Source organism: Aspergillus fischeri, genomic scaffold (genome assembly GCF_000149645.3).
Source record: "Aspergillus fischeri NRRL 181 1099437636265 genomic scaffold, whole genome shotgun sequence".
NCBI lineage: Eukaryota > Fungi > Ascomycota > Eurotiomycetes > Eurotiales > Aspergillaceae > Aspergillus > Aspergillus fischeri.
The window spans coordinates 541,454-565,558 of NW_001509761.1; the positions used below are offsets into that span (position 1 = coordinate 541,454).

General features: G+C 50.4%; 11 protein-coding genes across 11 annotated transcripts, besides 1 other annotated feature; 6 read left to right on the top strand and 5 right to left on the bottom strand.

Moving 5' to 3' along the window:
• Window positions 1–257: 257 nt before the first annotated feature.
• On the bottom strand, window positions 258–1,604 carry NFIA_002410 (putative salicylate hydroxylase; the record flags this gene model as incomplete). The annotated part of the gene is made up of 2 exons (XM_001258787.1): window positions 258–698; window positions 759–1,604. The coding sequence occupies 2 exons, from the start codon at window positions 1,602–1,604 to the stop codon at window positions 258–260; spliced, it is 1,287 nt and encodes a 428-aa protein (XP_001258788.1).
• Window positions 1,605–2,509: 905 nt separating this feature from the next.
• On the top strand, window positions 2,510–3,517 carry NFIA_002420 (uncharacterized protein; the record flags this gene model as incomplete). The annotated part of the gene is made up of 6 exons (XM_001258788.1): window positions 2,510–2,808; window positions 2,865–2,920; window positions 2,971–3,030; window positions 3,081–3,152; window positions 3,198–3,281; window positions 3,333–3,517. The coding sequence occupies 6 exons, from the start codon at window positions 2,510–2,512 to the stop codon at window positions 3,515–3,517; spliced, it is 756 nt and encodes a 251-aa protein (XP_001258789.1).
• Window positions 3,518–3,743: 226 nt separating this feature from the next.
• NFIA_002430 (arylsulfotransferase family protein) lies at window positions 3,744–5,640 on the bottom strand (the record flags this gene model as incomplete). Its single annotated transcript, XM_001258789.1, has 2 exons — window positions 3,744–5,060; window positions 5,128–5,640. The coding sequence occupies 2 exons, from the start codon at window positions 5,638–5,640 to the stop codon at window positions 3,744–3,746; spliced, it is 1,830 nt and encodes a 609-aa protein (XP_001258790.1).
• A 1,291-nt stretch (window positions 5,641–6,931) lies between these two features.
• On the top strand, window positions 6,932–7,821 carry NFIA_002440 (putative protein kinase; the record flags this gene model as incomplete). The annotated part of the gene is made up of 3 exons (XM_001258790.1): window positions 6,932–7,367; window positions 7,414–7,524; window positions 7,595–7,821. The coding sequence occupies 3 exons, from the start codon at window positions 6,932–6,934 to the stop codon at window positions 7,819–7,821; spliced, it is 774 nt and encodes a 257-aa protein (XP_001258791.1).
• A 1,621-nt stretch (window positions 7,822–9,442) lies between these two features.
• Window positions 9,443–10,609, bottom strand: NFIA_002450 (putative alcohol dehydrogenase; the record flags this gene model as incomplete). Its single annotated transcript, XM_001258791.1, has 4 exons — window positions 9,443–9,959; window positions 10,012–10,171; window positions 10,218–10,345; window positions 10,398–10,609. The coding sequence occupies 4 exons, from the start codon at window positions 10,607–10,609 to the stop codon at window positions 9,443–9,445; spliced, it is 1,017 nt and encodes a 338-aa protein (XP_001258792.1).
• Window positions 10,610–11,126: 517 nt separating this feature from the next.
• Window positions 11,127–11,256: a microsatellite.
• A 396-nt stretch (window positions 11,257–11,652) lies between these two features.
• NFIA_002460 (uncharacterized protein) lies at window positions 11,653–12,102 on the top strand (the record flags this gene model as incomplete). Its single annotated transcript, XM_001258792.1, has 2 exons — window positions 11,653–11,726; window positions 11,784–12,102. The coding sequence occupies 2 exons, from the start codon at window positions 11,653–11,655 to the stop codon at window positions 12,100–12,102; spliced, it is 393 nt and encodes a 130-aa protein (XP_001258793.1).
• A 276-nt stretch (window positions 12,103–12,378) lies between these two features.
• Window positions 12,379–13,976, bottom strand: NFIA_002470 (uncharacterized protein; the record flags this gene model as incomplete). Its single annotated transcript, XM_001258793.1, has 7 exons — window positions 12,379–12,438; window positions 12,508–12,897; window positions 12,949–13,113; window positions 13,225–13,466; window positions 13,529–13,601; window positions 13,654–13,772; window positions 13,820–13,976. The coding sequence occupies 7 exons, from the start codon at window positions 13,974–13,976 to the stop codon at window positions 12,379–12,381; spliced, it is 1,206 nt and encodes a 401-aa protein (XP_001258794.1).
• An 830-nt stretch (window positions 13,977–14,806) lies between these two features.
• Window positions 14,807–17,106, top strand: NFIA_002480 (uncharacterized protein; the record flags this gene model as incomplete). The annotated part of the gene is made up of 11 exons (XM_001258794.1): window positions 14,807–14,982; window positions 15,035–15,122; window positions 15,171–15,427; window positions 15,498–15,628; window positions 15,684–15,727; window positions 15,781–15,908; window positions 15,954–16,080; window positions 16,133–16,250; window positions 16,297–16,561; window positions 16,625–16,679; window positions 16,744–17,106. The coding sequence occupies 11 exons, from the start codon at window positions 14,807–14,809 to the stop codon at window positions 17,104–17,106; spliced, it is 1,752 nt and encodes a 583-aa protein (XP_001258795.1).
• A 56-nt stretch (window positions 17,107–17,162) lies between these two features.
• NFIA_002490 (putative C6 transcription factor) lies at window positions 17,163–19,370 on the bottom strand (the record flags this gene model as incomplete). Its single annotated transcript, XM_001258795.1, has 4 exons — window positions 17,163–18,362; window positions 18,409–18,846; window positions 18,904–18,931; window positions 18,985–19,370. The coding sequence occupies 4 exons, from the start codon at window positions 19,368–19,370 to the stop codon at window positions 17,163–17,165; spliced, it is 2,052 nt and encodes a 683-aa protein (XP_001258796.1).
• Window positions 19,371–19,629: 259 nt separating this feature from the next.
• NFIA_002500 (MDR family MFS transporter) lies at window positions 19,630–21,434 on the top strand (the record flags this gene model as incomplete). The annotated part of the gene is made up of 4 exons (XM_001258796.1): window positions 19,630–19,758; window positions 19,811–20,428; window positions 20,480–20,660; window positions 20,716–21,434. 4 exons carry the CDS (start codon window positions 19,630–19,632, stop codon window positions 21,432–21,434), a joined length of 1,647 nt encoding a protein of 548 aa, XP_001258797.1.
• A 430-nt stretch (window positions 21,435–21,864) lies between these two features.
• Window positions 21,865–23,343, top strand: NFIA_002510 (putative phosphatidylglycerol specific phospholipase; the record flags this gene model as incomplete). Its single annotated transcript, XM_001258797.1, has 1 exon — window positions 21,865–23,343. One exon carries the CDS (start codon window positions 21,865–21,867, stop codon window positions 23,341–23,343), a length of 1,479 nt encoding a protein of 492 aa, XP_001258798.1.
• Window positions 23,344–24,105: the final 762 nt, after the last annotated feature.

Consider the following 24,105-nt stretch of genomic DNA (forward strand, 5'->3'; position numbering starts at 1 on the left):
CACTCAGCTGGGGATTCCCATTTCATCATGCGGGGAATCTGGAGAATCGCCGCGGGTAGCCGAGCATGGGTGCCTGGATGCCTGGCGCGTGTTTTGGTGCCGAAAATCCTCAGGCAGCTGCTCATTGGTCAATTCTTGTAAACCGTGAAATCAACAACATCAGGATGCAGAACTTTGGCAGGAATCTGGATTTGTTGGAGAGGATTATCTTCAATCAAGTACGGTTGAGGAGGTGCTATCCACTCGCTCATTGATACTCAATTCGAGCTGTTCTGCATCTTCTCCAACATGATCCGCCTTGCCCTCTCCGCTTGGTCCTGGATATCGATATCCCAAAGCCACCGTAACCGCTCCTGAAAAGTTGTTCTCAATCTCTCCTCATCATGTTCTACTCCATCCAGGCGTAAGCACAACAGGTATGCGTTCTCTTTGCTGCTGGTTACCACCCTCTGACTGCGTGGCCGTCGTACTGCATCGTATGCCTGAAATGCTGCAAGGACATCTCTTGCTTCAATTACCCTCGGATCCCCAAGAAGCTCTGCCAGTACGTGTGCATCCTCAATTGCTTGTCCTGCTCCTGCTCCTTGGTGTGGGGTGGAAGCATGAGCCGCGTCCCCGAGAATCGCTATACGCGATCTCGCGAAGGTGGACAGATGTGGATGATCAAATATAGCCCACTGCGAGGGATCCGGCATATACTATCATGGTCCGCTATCAGCTGGAGGCACTGAAAAATGCGATGGTTATTTTCCGCATACCTCGACCAGCCGATTGACATATTCCCCCATATGCTTCATGTCCTTCCTCATATCCTCCTTGCTAGCCGGACGAACCCAAGCTGCGTTGTCCCACATATCGTGCAGGACATAGAGACCTACATTGACCTTCTTCGCGTGCATGATGGGATACGAAATCCCATATGCACCATCTCCGACATACATGGTCGCTACCCGAGCACGGTGGTCACCGACCGCTTCGACCATCGTCTCCATATCCAAGACTGCGCGATATCCGTACATTCCGCTATACCGTGGCATGGTCTGCTCATACTCATCCGGTAGCATAAACTCCTTGACTTTTGAATGGATCCCATCACAACCGACCACCGCATCCGCAGTTACAGAGGTACCATCTTCAAAGTGCAGATTCACCCCGGTCGGCGTTTCCACTAGCCTGATCAACCTTTTTCCAAAGTGCGCAATCTCAGGCGGAACCAGCCCAACCAAGGCGTCCAAGAAATCCGCTCTCCGTACGGTGGTTTGCCCTGACGGCAAGGCCTTCAAGTCCATGAGAATCTGGCCTGATTTCGGACCTGAGGCCCAGACAACTTCAAACCAAGTTTGTTTGAACCGCTCATACCCAGGACTGTCGGCATGGGTCGTGATGAGCGAATCATATACCTGACGGATCTGAGGATCAATTAACGGCATCGCACGGTGAGCTGCCGGCCCTATCGTCAAACCCAGCCCGACCTCTTTGAATTCAGGAGCGGCTTCATAGATTTGAACAGGCACATTGCGGCGCAAGAGTCCTGCAGCCAGCGCGAGGCCTCCGATTCCACCGCCTACTATTGCGACGGTAAATTGCTTTTCGGCTGAGGTCATGTTGCGAATGCGATGCTCTGCAGAGATTGTTTCTCGTATCGAGTTGTCGCCCACAGCTGGCTAAACTACGAGAGACTCGGACGAACATGGACAGTTGGACATATGCAACCTGCAGTCCAATTGCTTATGTGATCAGACGCAGCCAACATTTATTGGCTATTTTTTCAATCAACCAAGATGATCATTGTCGTCGTGAAAGTGACCGAGGGCCAATGCTAAGGCGCATACTTGAAGCATGTCAATCCCGCTAAAAGCGGGGTTGACGGACACTCTGATGGTTAAGTGCTTCTTTAAAGATTTTCCTGCTAACAATCAATATAACTGTGTGACACTGTCGAATCTGACTCACCATGTGGACATTACGGTCGTCGAGTTGCATTAAGTTGTTCCAGACTGCTAAGCATGCCGATCAGGAAAAAGGGGTTAAGGATGGATTTCTGCTATAATGATCTGAGGCCACCTCAGAGGGCATCAAATAACATTATTCTCAGGGGGACGAAGTAAATAGTCCTCAGAAGACGAGTTTAACTTAGCTAAGCTCATCCCTCAGAAGCATCCGAATTCCGACAGCTTAAGCTTGTTTCAACCTGACACCGATGGAGTCAGAACCAGCGGACTCGGTTTCAGAGTGATAAATCTGTCTCAGTGTCTCGCACTAAGTACAGAAACACAATATACAATAAACATTTCCAGTAGAGATTACGAATACGACGATCGATGGCACAATGGCCGGCTGCCTTCACTCAATATGAAGCTTAGTGCAGACTCTACTTCTGCGTGCCATCTCGAGGGTGATAGCTTATATACCAGCTTCTCGCACTCTTCCCAATCATCACTCTCGTAATCACAGTAGATCTGGATATCTACATTCATTTCGTCTTGACATTCCCGCAATAATATTCAGAATGCACTACGCATACATCTCCATTCCCTTAACCCTAGCCCTGGGGGCTACGGCCTCCATGCCCGCCGACTCCTGGGTCTTCGGCAACAGTCTCTTCTACCTCGGTCCTCCAACTGGCGCTTCCATCACAAAAGCGACCTACTCGCTCGTCCCACCGGATGTTCCTTCAGGCGTGAAGGTGTCTTCACCCTCCGACCAGGTCTGGGTCTCCGTCTGGGTGGGAGCCTCTTCCACGAACGGCGATGCGAACGCGAACTTGTACCAGCCGCTTCTGAACTGGTCTCCAGATCAAGAGTCGCAGTATGCTTCAGACTTCTGACTCTCTAAACTGGCCGCGAAGCTGATAGTGGAAATAGGGGCTGTTCAGCGAATAGCACCGAGTGGTGCGTGGCTGCTAGCACTTACACTCCTGGTAAGATTCTTTCCGACAGAACTACCTGGCTGGATGCTGAGTGTATATAGACGGTCAGGTCGGTCAAACGTACGTACCTGTGTCACGAAAGACCAACCTCGACTTTGAGAGTGAGTGCTTCACGCAGTTAAGCTAGCCAGACGAACACTAACCGGCGCAGTCTCCGTCGAGAACAACAAGGTCTACCAGACGGTCACTATGAACGGCGAGGTGGTTTCGCAGCAATCAGACGGTAAGCATCATTCACTGTCAAGTAGACAATAACTGACAGCATCAGCTCTCGACAACGGCCTTAAATATCTCTACTCCTCGAACGAGTGCTACACTGGCTCAGGCAACTGCGGCCTTTTGCAGGGTTACAGTAGGTAGTTCCTGGTCTGTGCACCCGTACGAATGAAGGCTAACAGGGCAGAAATTACCAACTTAACGGTCACACTCAGCGCTGCGGATGAATCGTTCGGCAAGACCATGGCGCTATTCTCGTGTACTGACGCTGGGTTCGCGACGACCGATAACGGCAAGACTTGGTATACGGATTATATTGCCATTCAGGAGATTGATTTTGATTCTTCGTCGGATGCCAGTGTCCAGGAATAAGTTGAGGATTGATAGTTCGGTACTCTAGGCGAACTGCTTTGGCAGTAACTCTATCTGGGCTGGGGCGAGTTATCTCGGATATGCACCTGTATATACCGATGTGTCTAATATATGTACAAAATAGAGCAAGCATAAGGATACCATGCGGTTGGTGATATCTACCAGAGAATCACCAAGTGAATATATGCGGGATGCCTTGTGGTAAACCAAGTAGGGAATCCGCGTCTCACACTGGATCGTTCTCACCATTATCATTATCACCAAAAGCTACCAGCTGATACTCATTCGGACGACGACGGCATCGGGAAAGGATCCGACAACAGCCGCAACATTGATACAAACCGAGTAACAGACCCCCAACACTAACAATAAAAGCAGCGGCCACGATCCAATTATGCAGGTCAAGAAGTTCATCCACATCGACACCTTGATCCTTCTGAAGGACTTCAGTGTACCCCAACGCATTACCCTCGGCATCCAAAGCCGCCACGCGGAAAAGCGGACTGCCCAGCTCTTCAGGAATCTCAATCTCCGTCTCGAATCCAGTCTTCGCGAACTGAGCGACCACGTCAAACGTGCTGCCCTCAACAGCGCGCGCGTCCCAGACTTCCAGCCGCCAGGCTACCACCTCCGTTGCGCCGTTCCAGCTCACGTACACATGGTCGCCCATGACCGCCGCGTCGGGGATCGTCAGCGGTCTGCCCACCCACGTACCCTTGGACGCACGATAAGACACGACCCGACCGAAAGAGAAGAATGCAGAAGCCCCGAAGTGGACGTCGCAGAGCAGATCCCCATCGGCGGTGTACTCCGTAAAAGCTGCACTGTGGCCCCAGCCAACGAGGACCCGACCACTTTCATCAAGAATCTGGACATTGCCTTGGGATACAGACCTCATTTGTTGAGGATGATAGTACGCGGCGAGCACTTCAGCGGTACGGCCGGGGATATCGAGTTGGATGACCAAGCCGCGGCTTTCACTGTCGGGATCGCTGCTTGAATGTGCTGCGTTGTCAAAGAGTGTCACTGTGTTGTTGGCGTGCCACCGGGCATCATGCTGCCAGGCGAAATTCGTCGCTTGTCCGTTAGACAGGTCCGTAAATTCGTTCAGTTTCCCGCCGAGAGTCCACAATACATTTCCAGTGGCGTGGTCGATGTAGCTGACGGAATGGAGATGTCTTGCAGAGACAATATAGTTTCCCTGTCCATCTTTGTCGACGCTATTTATGTGAAAGAAGTCGAACGCGTTATTCCTATCCTTCCCCGCACCGTCCAGTGCTTCATAACTGCTGTTGACGGGGTAATGCTTAGACGCGCGCCATTCGAAAAGCAATTCGCCTGTTTCGATGTCGATCTCTTGGAAAACCCCATCAAGGATCCAGCCGAGTCCAGGTCCTCCGATTGAAGTCAAATCCGCGGGAACAGGGTCATAGACGGTGGCAAGCGCTGTCCCCCGCTCTGTGATGTGAAACTCGTGCAAATCGCCGCCCCCGAAGTTGCCGACGGGGGATATCTGGTATTTCTGGGTGTAGGTCGAATCGAGCTGCGAAGGATCTTAGTTTTGCTTCCTTTTTTTCAATATCTGGAACACTGGATGCAGGCCAACCGACCATGTACCATGACCCGGAGCCACGGCTTTCCACTTCAGTCCCTTCCCAGTATGTCAAGTAATCTGCACCATTGTATCGCTGTACTTTAAAATCCTGCGTTGTATCCCAGTTATACTTCATCCACACCAATTCCCCATCAGCATCCAGAATGACGGGCCCAGGGTGAGCAACCGAGTCACCGCGAGGAGCAAGGAATGTGTATCGCGAATCGCATCCCGACGCCCATTCTGTGATCTCTACGATGGGAGACTCATACGCGAAAGATGCGTAGCTTCGGGAAGGACCTAAGCCGTAGAATCCCAGATCATACGGGCTTAGATCGAGTCGAAAGCGGAATCGAAGCAGTTGCGGAACAGCGAAAACATAGAACAGGTAGAGGAGACTAATGGCGACACCAGCGACGGTGAGGATGAGGCAGGAGAACCTGCTCCGTGATTTCGAATGGGGAGATGGACCAGGGAGTCTCGAGAACCGGCGACGAAAGCAGGCAGGAGTCCAAGTCCAAGAGGGCATTGGGACACGGCGGACCGACGTTGGAGACGGAGTCTGGGAAAAGCTTGCGAGAGGAGAGGATGGAATGGAGATTCACATGGTAACGTTTACTATGAGAGTTGAACCCATGGGAAGGGGGTCAAGAGCTGGAGGACTTGAGGACTTTTATCGTACTCGTTCTCGTACCCCTCTCATCATCAGGAGTCTGTCAATCTTTTCCTCGTACGCAAGGGTTCTGTATCCGCAATTCATCACTGCGGAGTCTCCAGACAACAGAGCATCGAATCCTGGACGAATCAGCCTGGAAAATGCGGCAATACTCCACACTCGCCAAGACAGCCCTCTAAGCCGCCGATGACGCCGGCCACGAGTTCTCTAAGCCGTGATTCACCCACCGGCAAATTGAACGACTCCACTCGGGAGGAGAGCTAGGCTAATGGAGCAATCAGCTGTGACTCGCCAGTTTGATCGTCCATATCGTTTAATAGTCTAGCAACAAGAATTTGAGGTTGTCGATAGGCGTGGAGTAGCCCCTTTGTGAGATGGCGATGATCACAAGAATATCGTCGAGATAGAACATGTTAGCTTTCCAGAACAGGACGAGGGGTCAGGCAAGTCAGTCCAAGATGTGCCCCAAGACTGGGGCCAAGGGGTGTCGGCTAGCCGGCGTCGTCATCATCTCGGCAAACGTAACCTCCACCACGTAAGAACCTAAGGGCGCTAGTTGAAAACTAGTTTAAGGTGCCATTTCCAAGATATCAACCTCATCATCGCATTTTGCGATCGCGATTGATGATGCCTGGCTTGTTAGCGTCGGAAGTCGGTGATCATTCATTATTTGTGAGAGGAGATCATGGAAGAATTATAGTGAAATATCTATTCCGTTGTGAAGGAACGGGGATGCATACGTAGATTGATTGTGTAAAGGCATTTGTGCAGCTGCTTAAATGTGATATCTACTGCTGCGGATGGCTCTAAACGAAATATATGCCCCTTTCGGTAAGCATCCCCGCTAATTTAGTTGTGGGCCTTGTGGCTATGCATATACGCGAAGGCCGAGTTTCGCAATCCGACTCGGTGATACTTCCATAGCCTCTTTGAGATATCAGATCGTTATCAAAGCTTAATGCCTCGCCTTGATAGGAGAGCTTGAGAAAAGTCGAGTCGTGCTGAAATATCTGGGGGATACATATCCCTGCCATCTGATGAAAGGCCCCCTTGATTATTCGCGGAATTGCCGGACTAGTTACCCTCTTTCAAAGGGCGTCACTTCAGATGATACACACGTCACCACATCAAGCCAGTGGTCTACATGGCGTATACCTCGTTACTCCACAAAGGAATGAAGCTTCTCGGGGAGAGTGGGAGAACTTATATTGTTATCGCTCCGTTGGTACAGCGTAGTTTCCCTAACGTCTGGAAGGCGCATCATTGGAACAACGAAAAGGACCAGTTTGTTATCAAACACCCGCAGTCTGATGACAGCCCCGAGAAAGGATGGCCAGCTTTTCGAAAAGAGATGGAGATGCAGAGACTCTTTCAGCCTGCAAAATTTATCCGCAAGATGGTCGATGTCATTCCCTCGCGTTCTGACATGGAACCAACAATGATGGTTTTGGAGCCGTTCGAAAAAACACTGTGGTCTGCGCGGACACGAAGACCCCTTACAACCCGCGAAATCAAGCACATCATGAAATTGGCACTTCTAGGTTTACGGGAAGTCCATGAGAAGGGTCTCGTATACTGTGGTATGTTTACACTACGAACAGTGCAGAAACAAGCTTATATGAACAGACTTCAAGATGGAAAATGTTCTTCTAAATGGATTCGATGATACTGACCCAGCTAGCGATGATGTGGCTATTCCTTTGAGGATCAATGTGAAGTTGGCGGATCTTGGTTCTGGTAAGAACTGACGAATCCAACGCTTACGGCCGAAGAGCTCCTAGGGACGACAGTTAACACATCCATCTAGTCATGGCGCCCGACCGAGGCGAAGTGACTTCCATCACATACAGGAGTCCGGAGGTCTACTTTGGCAAGGCATGGACAAGCGCCGTTGATATCTGGGCCTGGGGAATTGCAGTAAGAGACCCAACAGTCTTGAATGTGATGGATGTTCTAAGCAATGGCCCACAAAGTACTTTCAACTCCTCCAAGCGCAGATTGATTTTCATTCGCCTGGTATATACGATTCCGTAATCAAAGGAGGCCCATTCGAACAAAAGGCAGAGATGGTTCGAGCGTGTCAGTGCCATGATTTTGACCTCCGTTAGGTGGAGTACTTTCAGGATTGTGATTTCTCCGCTGTTGACGATCAGGGAGTAAAAGGTGGCCTGAATTCCGGCGACGAACATTGGACCGATCGCTTGGTAGCATTAGGGATTCCCGAGTATGATGTTGTCTTCCTCTACGCCGTCTTACAACCCGACCCAACGAAGAGGATGACAGTGGATCAGATCCTAGAAACAGGGTACTTAGATGTCTACTGAGCTCATAGCGCAGTCTTATTCTGTCGGCTCGTCAAGAGGGGGAGCGGAAGCAACCCTTGGGCACAGAACATGGAAGGATGGGGAGAATGAAGAAGTTGGAAAACCTTGATCGTTTGCAAACCTGGCGTTGGATGAGGAGTTCTTACCTCGAGAGTCGAAGGTTTCACTGTCTGCTGGAGTGTCGTTTCTTGCACCACTGGGGACACATGTGGCCGTTACAAGCTTGCAGGCGGCGTTGCCGATCTGAGATGAATCTGTGCCAGCATGTCAGCGAACTTGCATTTCACTTATTTTCGTTATGTCGCCGAGACAATGCTGGAGCCGGGATGGTAAATAGAGAAAAAGCCCGAAGTATCGGCTTCTTTCGGTTGGTGTAACAGCAGATCATCCTTGCACCAAAAGCCACCGGCCAATTTTGTTGACAGGGATTGAAGAATATTCCTGGAGACTGGTTGAATTAGTCAGGGAACAAGAAAGAAAGCCGGTTTGTCAGAAGAGGAGTTCAATAAGTCTCATCAACATGATTCGAATTGAGTATGATGATGGAGACTGAGCCTGGGAGGCTGCGTAGGGTCGCACGAGTCCTGAGAGTGACCATGAGGATACACCCTCCCTTTGTCTAACGAGATACGTGGCAATTCGCTCTTCAACGAAGAAAGGGCAGAGATATGCAAGGCTTGGAGATGACTCCGTCACGATAGCTTCATGCATTTAGCACCAACTGGAAGAGATAGATCTGAGGCAATTCGAGCATTCAAGAGACCAAGTCAGGGCCAATTTCGCTAGCAGATTCAACGTTATCTACAAGAATGGGATCAACAGTGGACTAGACGTTAGACTTAGGTAGAGACGGAGAAATGGTTAGATTCGATAAGTTGCTCAGTAGGAGCCCAAATATGATGATGTAGGATAGCATGTAGGAGATAAGCAAGAGGCGACAGAGATATGCGAGCCGTTGTTTCATGAAATGCTGCGTACTGAACATGATATTCTCATTCTGCGGTACTCTTGTTCTTCTTGGACAACTAGTTCTACACGCGAACGTGGAAAAGGGCTATAGTAACGAGCATTTTCACGTGTTGTCGTCTCTGGAGGAGAAACAGTGTGTATCATTCTCCCTCTACAGGTCATAGACTAGCATCGACTTCATCCACAACCATTACCTTGATACTCCCATTGCATGGATCTGCACACAAATGCAGAGCATCCTTCGCCCTCTCCAAGGGAAAGACATGCGATACTATCTTCTTCAGGTCCAAAATCCCACCACTGAGGCAAGCAATGGCGGATGGCCAAGTGTCCCGATATCGATTGATGAACCGCAGATCAATCTAGCCATCGTTAGCAACGATTCGCCCAAGATTCCGAGTGAATATCACCTCTGCAAGAGACATATGCATAAAGGGCAGATTATTCATAGTCGCCTTACCAACACCAATCACAACAACCACACCACCCCGGCGCGCAGTATACGCCGATGTGCAAATACTGCTTTCCACCCCCGTGCATTCGAGCACCGTCTCTGGCGCAACGTACTCGCTGTCTCCGAAGAGTGCCCTGATAGCGTTTGCATTGCCCTGCGCATTCTTCGCGAGATCAACTTGATATGTAATACAGCTCGGCACAATCTCTTTCGCGAACGCAAGCCGCATCGGCTCAACGTCCGTGATGACAATCGGGTGGGCGCCTGATGCGCGCGCTGCAGCAAGAGCAATGAGACCGATGGGTCCAGCGCCGCAGACTACGACTCCCCGGCCGAGATTTAGGCGGGCCACTTGGATGCCGCGCATGACGACAGAGAGGGGTTCGAGGAGGGCTCCTTCGGCGTAGGAGAGGCCGTCTGGGAGTCTGGAAAAACGTTAAGCTTAGCTTGCGCGAGACAGAAAGTGAGGCAACGTACTTGTGCAGCCACTTTGCAGGATGGACTTTGTATCGTTGCAATGTCCCTGCGTACGGATAGACTCCCGCAAACTGTACGTCTTCGCATAGGTTATACCGGCCATCGTTGCAGAGGAAGCATTGTTCACATGGAACGCCGGGTTCGACTGCTACCCTGTCTCCTTGGAAGTGTTAATGTAAGTCATATATTGGAATATGTGCTATCACCTGGCTTGAGTTGGGTGACGCCTTCACCGCATTTCAAGACTACGCCGGCCGCTTCATGGCCGATAATGCAATCCCCCTCGAATACTAGCTGGCCGATTCGACCTGTTTTCCAGAAATGGATATCGGATCTACATTGCAAAGGTCAGAACATGTATCGTCCAGGCTGATGGACCGTCTTACCCGCAGATTCCAGTAGCCTTTATTTGAAGAAGGACTTCCCCGTGTCGGGGAGCGTACACTGGAGCTTCGACAAACCTGAGTTGGTGGTCTGCTGTGACCTGCAACGATGGGTTGGGAAGCGGAGTTTGGATGATCTGGTGGTCGTTAGACGGGGGTTTCATTGATGCGACTACATCGTCTGAATTCAATTCTGTGAGGAGGGGCGGCGTCATCTTAAAATTAAATGTATAAGTGACTATTTCGCAAACAAAATAGAACGTGGAGGACTTCCTAGAATGATTTATACGCACGCTGTAAACTCCAGGGAACCGACATGCGGGGTAACGGTCTAGAGCACGACGGGAGGAAGCTATACGCCTCGAGTCGATTCGACCGTCCATTATCCATATCGTAAGATACTAAAATGTACAAGTCATTTGACAGTATTTGGGCCGATTTTGGTCTTTTTGACAAATAGCACGTTTCCTCTTTCGGCACTGCGTGCCTCAAGTTGCCTATTCGGGTAATGAATCAATCAGAAGGGCTAGTGTATCTCTCAGACTAGTAACAGGGCCTCTCTGCGCAGGGTTAGCTTTCTCATAAGAGCTCCAGCAGTTGACACAGCACATCTGACAATATCACAGGCCACTGACCCTCTGATTTACAATTACTGGGGTAAGGATCAACCTGGTCTAAGCCCAACCCCGACAATAAACACGCTTGCTGTCTGAAACAAGCATAAAACGCCTACTGACTTGGCAACTCGATTAGGCAACTTTATTTATTGGATGTAAGATCGAATAGAGACCTCCTGCTGACTTGGCAACCCAGATTAGGCAGCACTATTTATTGAACTTAAGATCTAACAGGGACCTCCTGCTTCGTAAACATTCTGACATATACACCCGAAAGCGGTTACCATGATGGAGAAACTTGAACATCGACCAGATAATGCTTTTGTCAATGTTCGAATCACTCTCATTGTCATCGCCATCGTCTCTTTTCCCTTCAACCTAATTGGCATCTTTACCGCAAATGTCCAGACTGCTTCGATCAACCAGCTAGTAGCTGTAAGTACAGCCATCCCTATACCATTCTTTCATGGCATGATTAACCGTGGATACTTTACCATTAGCTGAGCAGCTCTGGCCTATCATCTATTATATTGCTCCATCGGTACAGGCGATATCCAGCATTGTCAAAATCCACCGCTGGCGTGAAAGTCATCATTACCGATCTTTTCTTCGCAATATACCTCACAGTGATATACTTCACTATGCTCATCGTTGCCGGGTCCGTGAGCAAGTATGTGGTCTGTGTGTATGGTAATCTAGCATGTCTTGTCTCGGGGTAAGTCCCAATAGCTACCTATCCTGTCTTCTCATGGAAGCTAATGAAACTCTCCAGTCTTTTCCATACATACGCGGTCTTACAGGCTGCTATTGTCAGATACAAGGCTTATTTAGCCCGCGTGGCTCGGCCGAAAATTGTCGCCTTCTGTCCCGCCTGCTCCTGTACGTCGAATTATCATATCATGGATGGAGATCAGGAGACGGGTGTGGCTGTTCTTACGATGTCGCCAGAACTCATCGATACCGAGAGTGATCCTCTCATGGGCGGTGGTCGTGCTCCGTTCCGAGCTTCCGAGGATACTGCGGTCAGTCTTGGGAGTGAGGTTACTGTAGAGACATTTGATGGGTCTTTGGCAGAAGTCCAGACGAAGTGAACTGTTGTTATAAATACCGTATTTCTGGAGTACTATAGTCAGGCTCGTATGTATGTCAGATGATGTCCCCTTCGTGAGGAAGGGAGAAAAAGGCAGAGCATATCATTTATCGACAGGACACTCTGCAGCGGAACACACAATTGTTGTGGCATAGAAGTGGGAAGCTATACCAGCACTCAATCATCACGGAATTCTATTGCCCGTCTGAGGCGCAACATAGTCCCTCGTCACATATAACCGTTCAAGGGCTGACTTTGGAACCTTGGAAAGCTTCGTTCAACCCTCTACCACCTTGATCTTGGCGGTTTTGTCAAATGCCAAAGCGGCCTGCTTAATCTGAACACCATGTAAGCCGGTTTCCTTACGCGCAATGATGACTACAGCATAGTTGCAGGTTCAGCATACCTCTTCAAGCTTTTGAACCGACTTGTCAATGTTCGTTGTAATCCATGCCTTCCGCCATTTCAGCCCTTGGGCATCTACCCCCTCCTGTATACCCGCCAGCTTGAGTCTTAGTTTGTCAAAGTTGTCCGCTTGGGTCTTGAACAGCTCTTGTAGTTCCTCCGCGGCCTCAAGAGCCTTGGCCATCTGGGGAACCAGCGTCTCCATGTGTAACAGCAAGGCTCTCACCATGGTGATGTACCGCCTCACATCAGTTTTCTCCTTGGTGTGCGTCTTTTCAAGCTCCAGCATTTCGTGGTACTTCTTTTCGGCCAGGTTGTATGTGTACGCGTCCATAATGATGCCAATTATATCCCCCTCGGCTGCGGCAAACGCCGTAGGTTCATGTTTCGACTGTTTGAAGTGAGCTACCTAGCTGTCGAATCATTGGAAGGGAAATCTAACCATCACGTCTCTTTCGTACGAGGCTCTCTCGATTTCCTTTTCAATTTCTTCCTGAAGGCGAATGATTTCCGCATCCAAGAGCTTGGTGAATGGCTTGATTGGTTGGCCGTTCTTGTCGATTCTTTTCTCCTTGGTGATACGATCTATGACAGGTCCATCACGGAACTGCTGTTAGAGTAGTTCGGCTTCTTGTTTGTCCTTGGATGTCTTGACTACAAACTGGATTGGATTGTTAGCGTTGGTGTAGAAATTGGCTTGTGAAAATCGTTGACTTACAGAAGTCAGTAATGTGACAACTTCCTGTGTATCTTCCTGTTTCTCCTTTGCTATCGCTCTCAGGCGATTCAGGACCATCGTTGCGCCTTCTAGAGCTTCTTTAAACTCGTCATCCTTCGGCTGTGTTTTATACTTTGGATCAAGAAGGATAGGAATTTGATCTTTGAAACTTGTTTCTCCTTCCAACTTCAACAGGCCCATGGCCTCTTCAGCATATGTGATCGTCCCACTTGCCAATGTTGCTATTATCTCATGTTCAGAATAGAACATCTATTTGATAGTTAGGAAGGGGGTGATGACTCACTAAGCCGACCAAGTCCTTTTTCAACAAACTCCTCGCAGTGTTGCGCAATAGCAACAACCGTATCTCGAGTGAACTAGCTTTAATTAGTGGCATAAATACGCCTATCTCTTGTGGGATGTAGACACTTCATGGATTCCTGCATCAATGTCTTCCAGCACCTGCACCCCCTTCTTGGGATAAACACTTTCAAATTTCCTGTCGGAATCTGGGAAGCGAATGCCTCCCAGAACATATAGCTGGAGATCTGTAACCGTTAACTCTGTAGTCCGTCCTATCCGAGGTTCAACGAACCATAATATCCTTTGGTCCTGAGGATAAATGACGAAGACTCTGGATCCCCCTTTACAAATGAGTTTGGGCCTTCTATCAAGACTTTGCCAAAGGCGTCTTTGATAGCCTTGTCGTCCTCGCCCACGGGGTGCCACTCGTCGTCGAGGATTTCAGGCATTTTGGTCACTGGCTCGCTGAGGATACTGCAGACTGATAACAATGATCAGTAGATTAGATACAATGCAAAAAAAGAGCATCAACTCGAAGCAATGGGTGATTGTTATAGACCTCGGATTCCTGCAAGCGCTGGCGATGACCATCCTGATGCATGTGGCGGGGTGAAGCTGTGCGCGGGGCTATCCTATTGTAGTGGGGTTGATCTTCATAGCTAAAGACAAAATTGTGATCTATGCATCCATCATTCGTGTTGTCATGATCATGGTTGGTCATCTTGCTGTGGCTTACTTGCTCAGGCCTCTTCTCGGGCAGTGAAGGACCATTGCTGTATTATTCCTGCAAGCGAGGGAAAAGAAAATGCCTGTCAATGTCGTCAATCACTGGATCACTTCTTCAGCCCATTTCAGCTTGATTTGATCGTTTATGTTCATTTCAGTCAAGGGAATGTAATGATGTTAATAGTAACTTGGTTGAGGGTGATAGTCTTGTAATGAGGGGATATCTCATGTTTTGGTTGAGAAGCTAATTAACTACTGCGCTCTTGCTATTAGGATTCTTGGTAGTTATATCAGGGCCTGCACCATGTTACTATTCACGTCCAACTGCAGATTAAGTGGGGTAAACACATTCCACATCATCGTTAATGTAGAATCGGGTCAATGGCTTGATCATTGTTAAGATATCTAAGGGACAAAGCCTCGACTGTCACAAGAATTTTCTCACTCTCATACTCACATGCTCCCACAGGTCTCCCCGTTCTTGGACTGGGCAAGTTGAATCTGTATCTAAAGTCTTATCGTGGTTTCATAAAGAAATCTGTCCAGCTTGACCATGTCTCAGTCTCCTCAAGGCAACCCTCTAGAGATTTCTCATCGCACATGGCCAAAATTCCAGATCACCATCATCAGCAAAGATGCGACGCCCTTTCCCTCATTTTCCGGCGATGCCATCAAAGAAGGGCATTCCGACAAGATTCTACTGTCCGATATTCGAAGTCATGCAGGAATGTAAGGAGATGCCCTAGCTGAAAGGTTGAGTACTTATTCCTGACCAAAACAGCTCCCAGAAGCTAAAATTTACCGCCGACGACACCAGTTTCGTCAATGATGGCATCACACTTGCCTATTATATGGCTTTGGCAGGCGAGGTATGAAACGAATCGAAACGATAGGTCCATGCAACTCATGAAGGGTAGACAAAAGTCAAAGGCGGCAACAAGGAGCCCTCATCCGACGGGACGATTGGCGTAGTCAAAGTCAAGCTCCTCCCAAGCAGTGCCGAGAGCAAGCCAAAGGCACCTGTTGAGCCCAGCAAAGAACTGCAAGAAGGTGTCAAAGATATTCTTGCGCAGATGGGCGACAAGAATGGCGCTCAGGTGGCAGACGTCGAGGGGCTCTCCAAACGGCTGGGCAAGCTTGCTGCCAGTTCGATGAATTTTGCTACTGTCGCTGGGTAAAACCCCTTGTCTGGAGCTTTCAGTCTTTCCAATGTGATGATTATGCTAACTACATGTTCTGTGTAGTTCGGAGAAAGCAAGCGATCCAGAGGATCTGACTGAGAGCCAATGGGCTCGGATTTTGGCAAACAACCGTGCGCTGCATGGCTATTATCTGAACGGTGCCAATGGTATTATGCGGAAAGCCCCCAAGAGAGGTAAACTAGTACCAAACACTACTCCCGGCAATGCTCCCCTGTTAACTTGTTGAAGCGTTCAATCTTGCGCCTAGGAAGGGCGACAATACCACGACCAATGTGAGGTCCACCATTTGGCGTCTCTATGTTTGTAACTGACATCTTCCTTGAAGCCTTTGCCTCCATTTCCTCCGTTCTATGTCCACGATGAGGCCGATGTCGAGGTGACAGAGACGCAGAATGCTTTTCAGACCATATTAGCAAGACAGGGTTTTAGTGCAACTGTGGTTAAAGCCGCTGGGTGAGTACATCGGATCATCAATGCGTTTTCTAACATTTTGTATAGTGCAGTTGGAGGTAGTGAAACCCTGGGCAGCACGGGATCTATTTCAAGGGCGTCGGAGGAAGAGCATTCAAATGCCTCGAAAGACACCGTAACCAGTACTTTTGACAACCTACACATCTCATACAAGGTCAGCCATGACTTGAAGAAACATACAGAGAATAAACTAATACTTACGATAGTTTCCCCGAGCTGTGGTCGAACTGGATGCTTCCTGCCTAGAACTGACCCCAGAATGCATCAAGCAAGCCCAGGACACAAAGACACCAGAGGATGTCAAACAATTCTTCCGCGACTACGGTGAGATCTTTCAGATCATCCTCAACCGATGCTGATGAAGCATTAGGAAACGTCTTCGCAGCAACCTTCACCCTCGGTGGGGAACTGCATAGCACCCGAAGTCTGACCACCACAGAGAAGCAGAATCTAGCAGCCACAAAAGACAACGTGAAGACAGCCGCGGGATTCAGCCTGTCGAGTCCATACGTTTCTGGAGGAGTCAGCGGTGGCTGGGTCGATTCAAGCAACAAGAATACAGCAGATCAACAGCTGCGTCAGAGCCTGCGGCTTGCATGGCATGCACGAGGCGGGGACACGATTCTTTGCTCTAAGTGAGTCTTTAGGTCTTACCAGAATGGGATACTCTTTGCATTTTCTGACCTTGCCTTCTATAGTCCCCCGCAATGGGCCGCCACCGTCCGGAATCACAATTACTGGCGCATCATTGATGTGAGTTCCTCGCTGTGCAAGTCACTTCTAGATGATTGAACTAATAGATCTTGGGTTGCTACAGCAAGAATGCCTCGTCAACATGCACAAGTTCATCGAAAAGATCGATACCGGCGTAGCTGACCATCTAACATCGCCCGGGCAGAGGCTGCGGCTTGGCGATGACGCTCTAGCAAGCAGGATACGCGATATTCTCCGGCAAGTGTTTGCCTCTGGCGGCAATACTTCGATGGGACGGATAGGAAACGACGTCAGAGCGTTCTTTGAGAGCGAGAGTTTTACGTGTGAGCAATATAATGCTGCGCTGGATGAGGATGAGGAAGAGAGCAAGTGGGAGGAAAAGAAGAGTTGGAAGGAGCTGACGTTGGAAGAGAAGTGTAATGTTGGTTTCATTGCGTATCAGTTGGGGATCATTAAAGTCCATTAATGTTTTGGTTGGAACTTAATGACTCTAGTCTTACTTGAGAGCTTGTAAACTCGCGCTTATGAGCGGTCTCCCTCTGCGACCAATTGCTCCCACTGTACCCATCCATTCGGGTCCATCTCAAAAGACAGGATATCATGAAACTCGTAAGAGTCAAGACTTCCGAAGCCAGGGAGACTTTCATGTCCATTGTATTGTACTTGGACGCAGCCGAGCGAAGTTTCAGCAACAGGACCACGGTCCGCAGCCAGAGGTTCGGTACGAGATGGATCGCCTGTTGACCTGATCCTCCCACGAATCTCGTTGATATACTCAGGCGTCGATGGTTCCGGCAGCCCCTCAGCCTTCGAAGCGGCAACATAGTGGTCCCAAACCTCCAGCGTCCACTTGCGAAGCACCGTATCCACCGGTGCAGGGGTTCTGCCAAAGATCCGAGGGCAGGAGAACACGACTCCGATCAACTGCCACGACCGGTCCACCTCTGGCCCGGTTCTGCGATGTCGAATTTCGATCAGCATATAAAGCATTGCGTTCCACAGCGCGCTTGTGCCAATCTGCCACGTGTATTTCTCCAGACCGCGATGGCCACCTTGCACCAAGGTTACATATTCCAACAGTTTTGAGGCGTTGGCGAATACGATGCCGCGCTCAGCTTGAAGATCTTTCGGGGGACTGCGGGCGAACTGGCGCGGGTTATGAGCAACGAGCTTCATCTTGCATATGGAGAACCGGATCATGATGGATACGAACGTATGGAGCGGGTTTGCCGGGTCACAATACCGCAAGTATTTTCGTTCTAAATGATCCTCGATTTGGCTGATGATATGGTCCTTTTTGGCGGGAGGGACATTGGGCCCCAGTAATACTTCCCAGCGCATATCGGCAGGAGAAGATGTTGAGAAGTCATGCAAAGAGACCATGATCTCGTGTCTGATGAGGCAAAGGGAGATATGGGTGATGCCGTGGCGTTCAGGCGGCAGGTCAGTCATGTCTGGATGCAGATCCTCGTCATCGACATTGAGTGGCGTTTTGGTGTCCGCGCAGGAGATATCCATTGACGGTCTGGTCCCCAGCACATCGGCGATCCGAAAGTCCACATGGACCAAATGCCACCATAGTCGTCTTCGCATTTCTGCGTCAAACGGCGAAAGTCCGAGGAATGAACCATCACGGTGGAGTCCCATTTTGCGTGCCAGCCGGATGGCGACGCCGGACAGGACAAATAAAGTGTCGCATGAGTAACTCTTTCGGACACACATCTTCATCTGTTAGTCGCCGTGAACTGGGCTGGATAGCTATCTTTACCATGAACAATACATATGCCTGAAGAGTCAGTGGATTGGAGGTTGACAGGAATCTGGCATTGATCAAAGCTTGCCGAGTTGCGAGTCTATAGCGGGAATAGATGACCGATTCCGAGAGTCCAAATAGATCCTGGCACTCGTCTTCGTTGAGAGTACTAACGACCGCCAGGTAGAAAGCGAACATGATAGCCTCTATGCTTTTGGATCGCTCCTCCGGATGCCGCAGCCCATTCTCTAACGTAGTCGAGAATGTCGGAAGATGCAGGATTTTAACCAAAGGGTCAACCCGATCGGCGTATATATCCCTTAGCTTTGGCAGTATCTGCACAGACGGATGGAGGCTTGCAAGATTTTCGACTTTCTCGTTCAGTCCGAAGAACAACCCATTTTCGTCTGAAAACGATTCATCCACAGGTCCACCGACTTCTGGATGTTGAAACTAAACGACGTTAGACAAGACCGAGGTAGCCAGAAGGAAAGCGAGGACTGTGCCTACCTCGCCGCCGAAAATAGACCAAGGTGCACTGCACGATATCAGACGCTGGGAGCTACGCTAGAAGGGAAAAGCGCAACACACCTGTCAAAGTATCTAGATACGCCTTCTCGGATGATGAGTCTTGGTTTCGTCTCCTCGAGTGTGGACTGTGTGGTGTCGACGGCATTGGCATCCTCGTCCATGCACGCATCAGTTTCGGATTCAGAGTCATCGAAATCATCGGATGGCTCAGATCTGATGCCGTGTAAACTCAGCAGTTTCTCGTACCGTTCCAGTTTGGCGTGCAGACCTTCTCGGGGAGGTTTCGTTCTTTTTCGTTTCCTGCGCACCGGGGGAACAAAGCTGCATTGCTTGTCGGCCTTGATGCAGTTGCAACACGGAGCACGCCGGTCGCATTTGACCTTTCGCTGCCGACAAGTCAAGCAAGAGTAGCTCTTAAAATTTCCGTCGTCTGTAGACCGAGTCATTGTTGCATATTCTGCGTGGGATCAGGTACGTGTCGGGGTAGTTGAAGAAAAGAAGAGAAGAAACAGCGCTCGGGGTTCGGATACAAAAAAAGATTTTTGAGCCCCGAGCAGCGAGTGGTACACTGCCATATATATAAATAATACTCATATATTTTCTCACGATTCATTAATTATTCTCGGATGATTCAAATTACCCTCAGCTTGAGTAAACTCCATTGATCTTCTTTCAATTGTTCGCCACTGCTTGTTATCAAGTACGATGATGCCTCAAGAGAAGCCGATCAACGCGGCCAAAGACCAGGACAAGGATGACATTGTCTACCCAACTGGCCTCAAGCTGGCTCTGCTGATAACTTCCATTTTCATTGGTATGTTTCTGGTTTCCCTGGTGTGTTGAATCCCATCCCGTCATGATCGACTCTCTATACTGACCACTGCAGGACCGACTCATTATCTCGCCCACGATTCCCCAGATCACCGACGAGTTTCACTCAGCAGGAGATATTGGCTGGTATGGCACAGCGTACCTGCTCACCAACTGTGCTTTTCAGCTGCTGTTCGGGAAGATATACACTATATTCAGCATCAAGGCCACCTTCATGACGTCCATTGTCCTGTTCGAAGTGGGTTCGGCCCTCTGCGGCGCGGCTCCAAACTCGATCGGATTCATTCTCGGCAGAGCCATTGCTGGCCTGGGTTCTGGAGGTGTTTCTGCGGGTGCCATGACAATCCTCGTGTATGCGCTTCCACTGCACAAGCGGCCTAAGTATCAGGGGGCCTTTGGGGCTGTGTTTGGGGTCGCCTCGGTGGCGGGCCCGCTGGTTGGCGGTGCCTTTACCACCAACGTCACCTGGAGATGGTGCTTCTATATCAATCTTCCCCTAGGAGCAGTGGTAATTGTGGTAATCCTTCTATTTCTTGAAATCCCCGACTGTCTGAACACCCAGAAGCCGTTGAAGGCGAAGCTGCGTCAGCTGAACGGTCTGGGAATACTTGCCATTATTCCTGGGATCGTTTGTCTTTGCTTGGCTCTGCAGTGGGGAGGTACAAAGTATGCGGTAAGTCTCATTCATAGTGACCTTCTTTTGCCGGGTATTGACCGCGTCTAGTGGAGCGAGGGTCGGATCGTCGCGCTGCTGGTGCTGGCCTTCCTGTGTCTGATCGCGTTCGTCTTGATCCAAGTATGGAAGCCAGAGCAGGCAACGCTGCCACCACGCGTCTTCCTGCAACGGAGCATCGGCTCCGGTCTCTGGGCGAGCTGCTGTCTCGGCGCACATATTATCTTGTTCGGTGAGTCGGCTGGATTTCAAACCTCACTGGTGATCCGCCTGCTAATGGCCGACAGTGTACTATCTTCCCATCTGGTTCCAGGTGATTGACGGCGTCTCAGCCGTCGAGAGCGGCATCCGCCTCCTCCCTATGCTGCTTCCACTGGTGGTAGCGTCCATTCTCACTGGCCAGCTAGTCTCCCGCATCGGCTACTACACGCCCTTTCTGATGCTGGGGATCGTCCTCTCCTCCATCGGCGCCGGTCTGCTCACCACTCTCGGGGTCCATACATCAAAGGCCAAGTGGATTGGTTTTCAGGTGCTGTACGGCTTCGGCCTCGGTACCTGCAACCAGATACCGAACATGGCGGCGCAGACAGTACTCCCCCGCGAGCAGGTGGCCATCGGCGCGTCGCTCATGTTCTTTGCTCAACAGCTCTTTGGCGCGGTCTTTACGTCGGTCGGCCAGAACGTGCTCAGCAACCAGCTGGCCAAGCGTCTGGCGATCAGTTCGCAAGTGGTCCAGAATACAGGTGCCACCCAGCTCCTCGAGCATGTTCCTGTCGACGACCGTGCTGCGTCGCTGGGGGCTTATAATGACTCGCTGCGGGTGGTCTTCCAGGTTGGTCTCATTATGGCTTGCCTCGCCACCCTGGGTGCAGTGAGTATGGAATGGCGTACTGTCAAGAAGAAGCAGCTGCCTTCCACGTCTGACATCAACGACGGACAGGCTGAGGAGGGCAGCACACCAGGTGATTTAAAGAAGGAGGAAACCTTTGGCGGGCGAACAGGATAACCAGTCAACGACGGACTACAAGCGGGAGACGGGAAATTGAATATTAGATACATCATAAACTGTGATGAACTGTACAATAGTGAATAGAGGCATACCAGCAAATGAAGATATTGTGTCCGCGTGTGGAGCACACCCGCAAATCAGCGCCACAAAGTGACAAGCCAATAGAATCATTATCCCCCAGCCACGCGCCTGTTATTCTCTGTTAAAACAGGCTCTTTCGCTCCCAGGCACTAGGGCTGCTGTACCCAATAGGATGCAGTATCGCCCACATGTTGACGGGCGAGTGGATGCCGGATGATCAGATCAGGATCAGCAGCCAAGATAAACCCCACGTCGGAGAGTGAGGATGATCTTCCAAGGTGACGGGCGAGTTATTCTCACGACTCTCATCAACATCCCCTGAAAGGGTTACAGAACCACCGTCAAAATGCAACCCAAAGCAGATAAAGATGCACATGCATCATTTCCAGCAGGTAAACAGGCCTCGGACGAGACGGAGCATCTGCTCCCGCATGATCCACCAGAGGAGATAAATATCTGGGGGTCGCCCAGACGACCCCGTTCCTGGTGGGCTATCGTCGCCATCTCGCTGCTGCTGTTTACCATGACTGTCCTGTCGCTGGCTGTTTTCTTCACGCTGGGCTTTGGCGCAGGCGCTGCGCCTCATGTGCCTCACAGCAGACTCTCCAGTCCGATCAAGAACGTCGTGGTTCTGGTGCAGGAGAACCTGTCGTTCGACAACTATGCCGGCGGACTCACATATAATCCCAATATCGACGGGCTCGTGAACCGCGAGTACTGCAACCCGGCCAATGTCTCCGATCCCTACTCGCCAATGGTGTGCGCAAAGCCCACGGCGAAGAACATCGCCCCGGATGATCCTGACCACAGTATCACCGGCGGCAACCAGCAAGTGTACAGCACCTACCATCCAGACTACGACGTCCATGCCCCCAACATGCAAGGCTTCGTCGCCGAGCAGATCGCCTCGTACGGCATCGAAGGCAACCTTTCCCGCGCGGGCGAGGTCATCAACTACTACACCCCCGAGCACGTCCCCGTCTTCAACGCCATGGCCGAGAACTTTGTGCTCTTCGACCGCTGGTTCGCCGCTGTTCCCGGTCCAACCAACCCCAACCGCGCCTATCTGACGTCCGGCACATCCCACGGCCACGGCACCAACGACCCCGACTTCGACAGGTCGGCCCTCCCCCAGCGCTCCATCTTCGAGCAGCTCTCCGAAAACAACATCAGCTGGATCAACTACTCCAATACGACCGGCTTCCTCCCCGACGCGCTCTTCTACCGCTGGACCGCCATGTCCGGGCTCGGCGAAACCAACGTCCGCCCCATCGACCAGTTCTACCGCGATGCAAAAGCAGGCACCCTGCCCCAGTTCACCTGGATCAACCCGGAATGCTGCTCGTACATGTCCTTCCACCCCCCGTCGCCCATCAATATGGGCGAGGGCTGGATCAAGAGCGTCTACGAGGCGCTCCGCTCGTCCCCGCAGTGGCACGAGACTCTCTTCATCCTCACCTTTGACGAGCACGGCGGCTTCGCAGACCACGTCCCGCCCCCGGAGAACGTACCGGCGGGGGATGATCTAACCTACACCGAGACGGCGCGGGACGGCAAGGCCTCCACGTTTGCGTTTGACCGGTTGGGGATCCGGGTGCCGACGGTGCTGATGTCGCCGTGGGTGGGTAAGGGTGTGGTGCAGAACAGGCCAACGGATGGGGACGGGGAGTTCACGCATACGTCTATCCTGAAGTTTGTGGCTGATCTGTGGGGGTTGGAGTACCTGTCGCCGCGGGTGACCTGGTCTGCGAGTCTTGCGCATTTGATTACGGATACGTATCGGGAGGATACGCCGGCGACGTTACCTGAGACAGCGGATTTCTAGATATAGTCAGATTTTGATAGATATATTTCTGTCTTACAATTTTTTAGCATTTTACGAAGAGCTGAATGAATACGTCTCATAGGGCAGCATTAATGTAGTGGAGCTATATATGTTATATGGCCTGATTGACTGGGACATTGTCTAAAGGGAGGTGTGAGGACCTTCTGTTGCCTATCGAGTATTGACTACGGCTCCATAATAAGGAACTTGTGTTGCCATTTGAACTGCAAGGCTCTACATCTATATGGATATCCTAGCGAACCTACAGATAATGCTTTTACTGATTGATAGACACATGGTAATAGCATACACCTGGCTGTACGGGGGCTGAGTACAACGTATGGGAAGCCTCGCGTTTACCACATACTCCCACCAAGTGCTGTCCCATGAGATCAATATTGAAGCAAGTTTGCGTGGTGCACATTTATCATTTGCAGCAATAGCGTGGTTTTACTCTTAAGGGCAGTCGGCTGGACCGGATGACAGACAGTTGCACATATGCGCTGACAACCACAGCATGAGAGTTCCAGGTGCAAGAAATGTATTCTATCTGAGCTCTGTCACCGCAATATTGAGGCCTCTGGATATCAGACGAGAAGCGCTTATCGACGTTATCCGGTGTTCGGACGAGGGCTTATAATCAGGTAGGAGTGAGCACAGGCATTCCAGGCGCTCATCCCTCGCTCGCATGGAATGTCACCAACTGAACATGCTCGAACGAGCTGATAAGACTAGTACAGTTGTACTTGCGTCGAATATAGA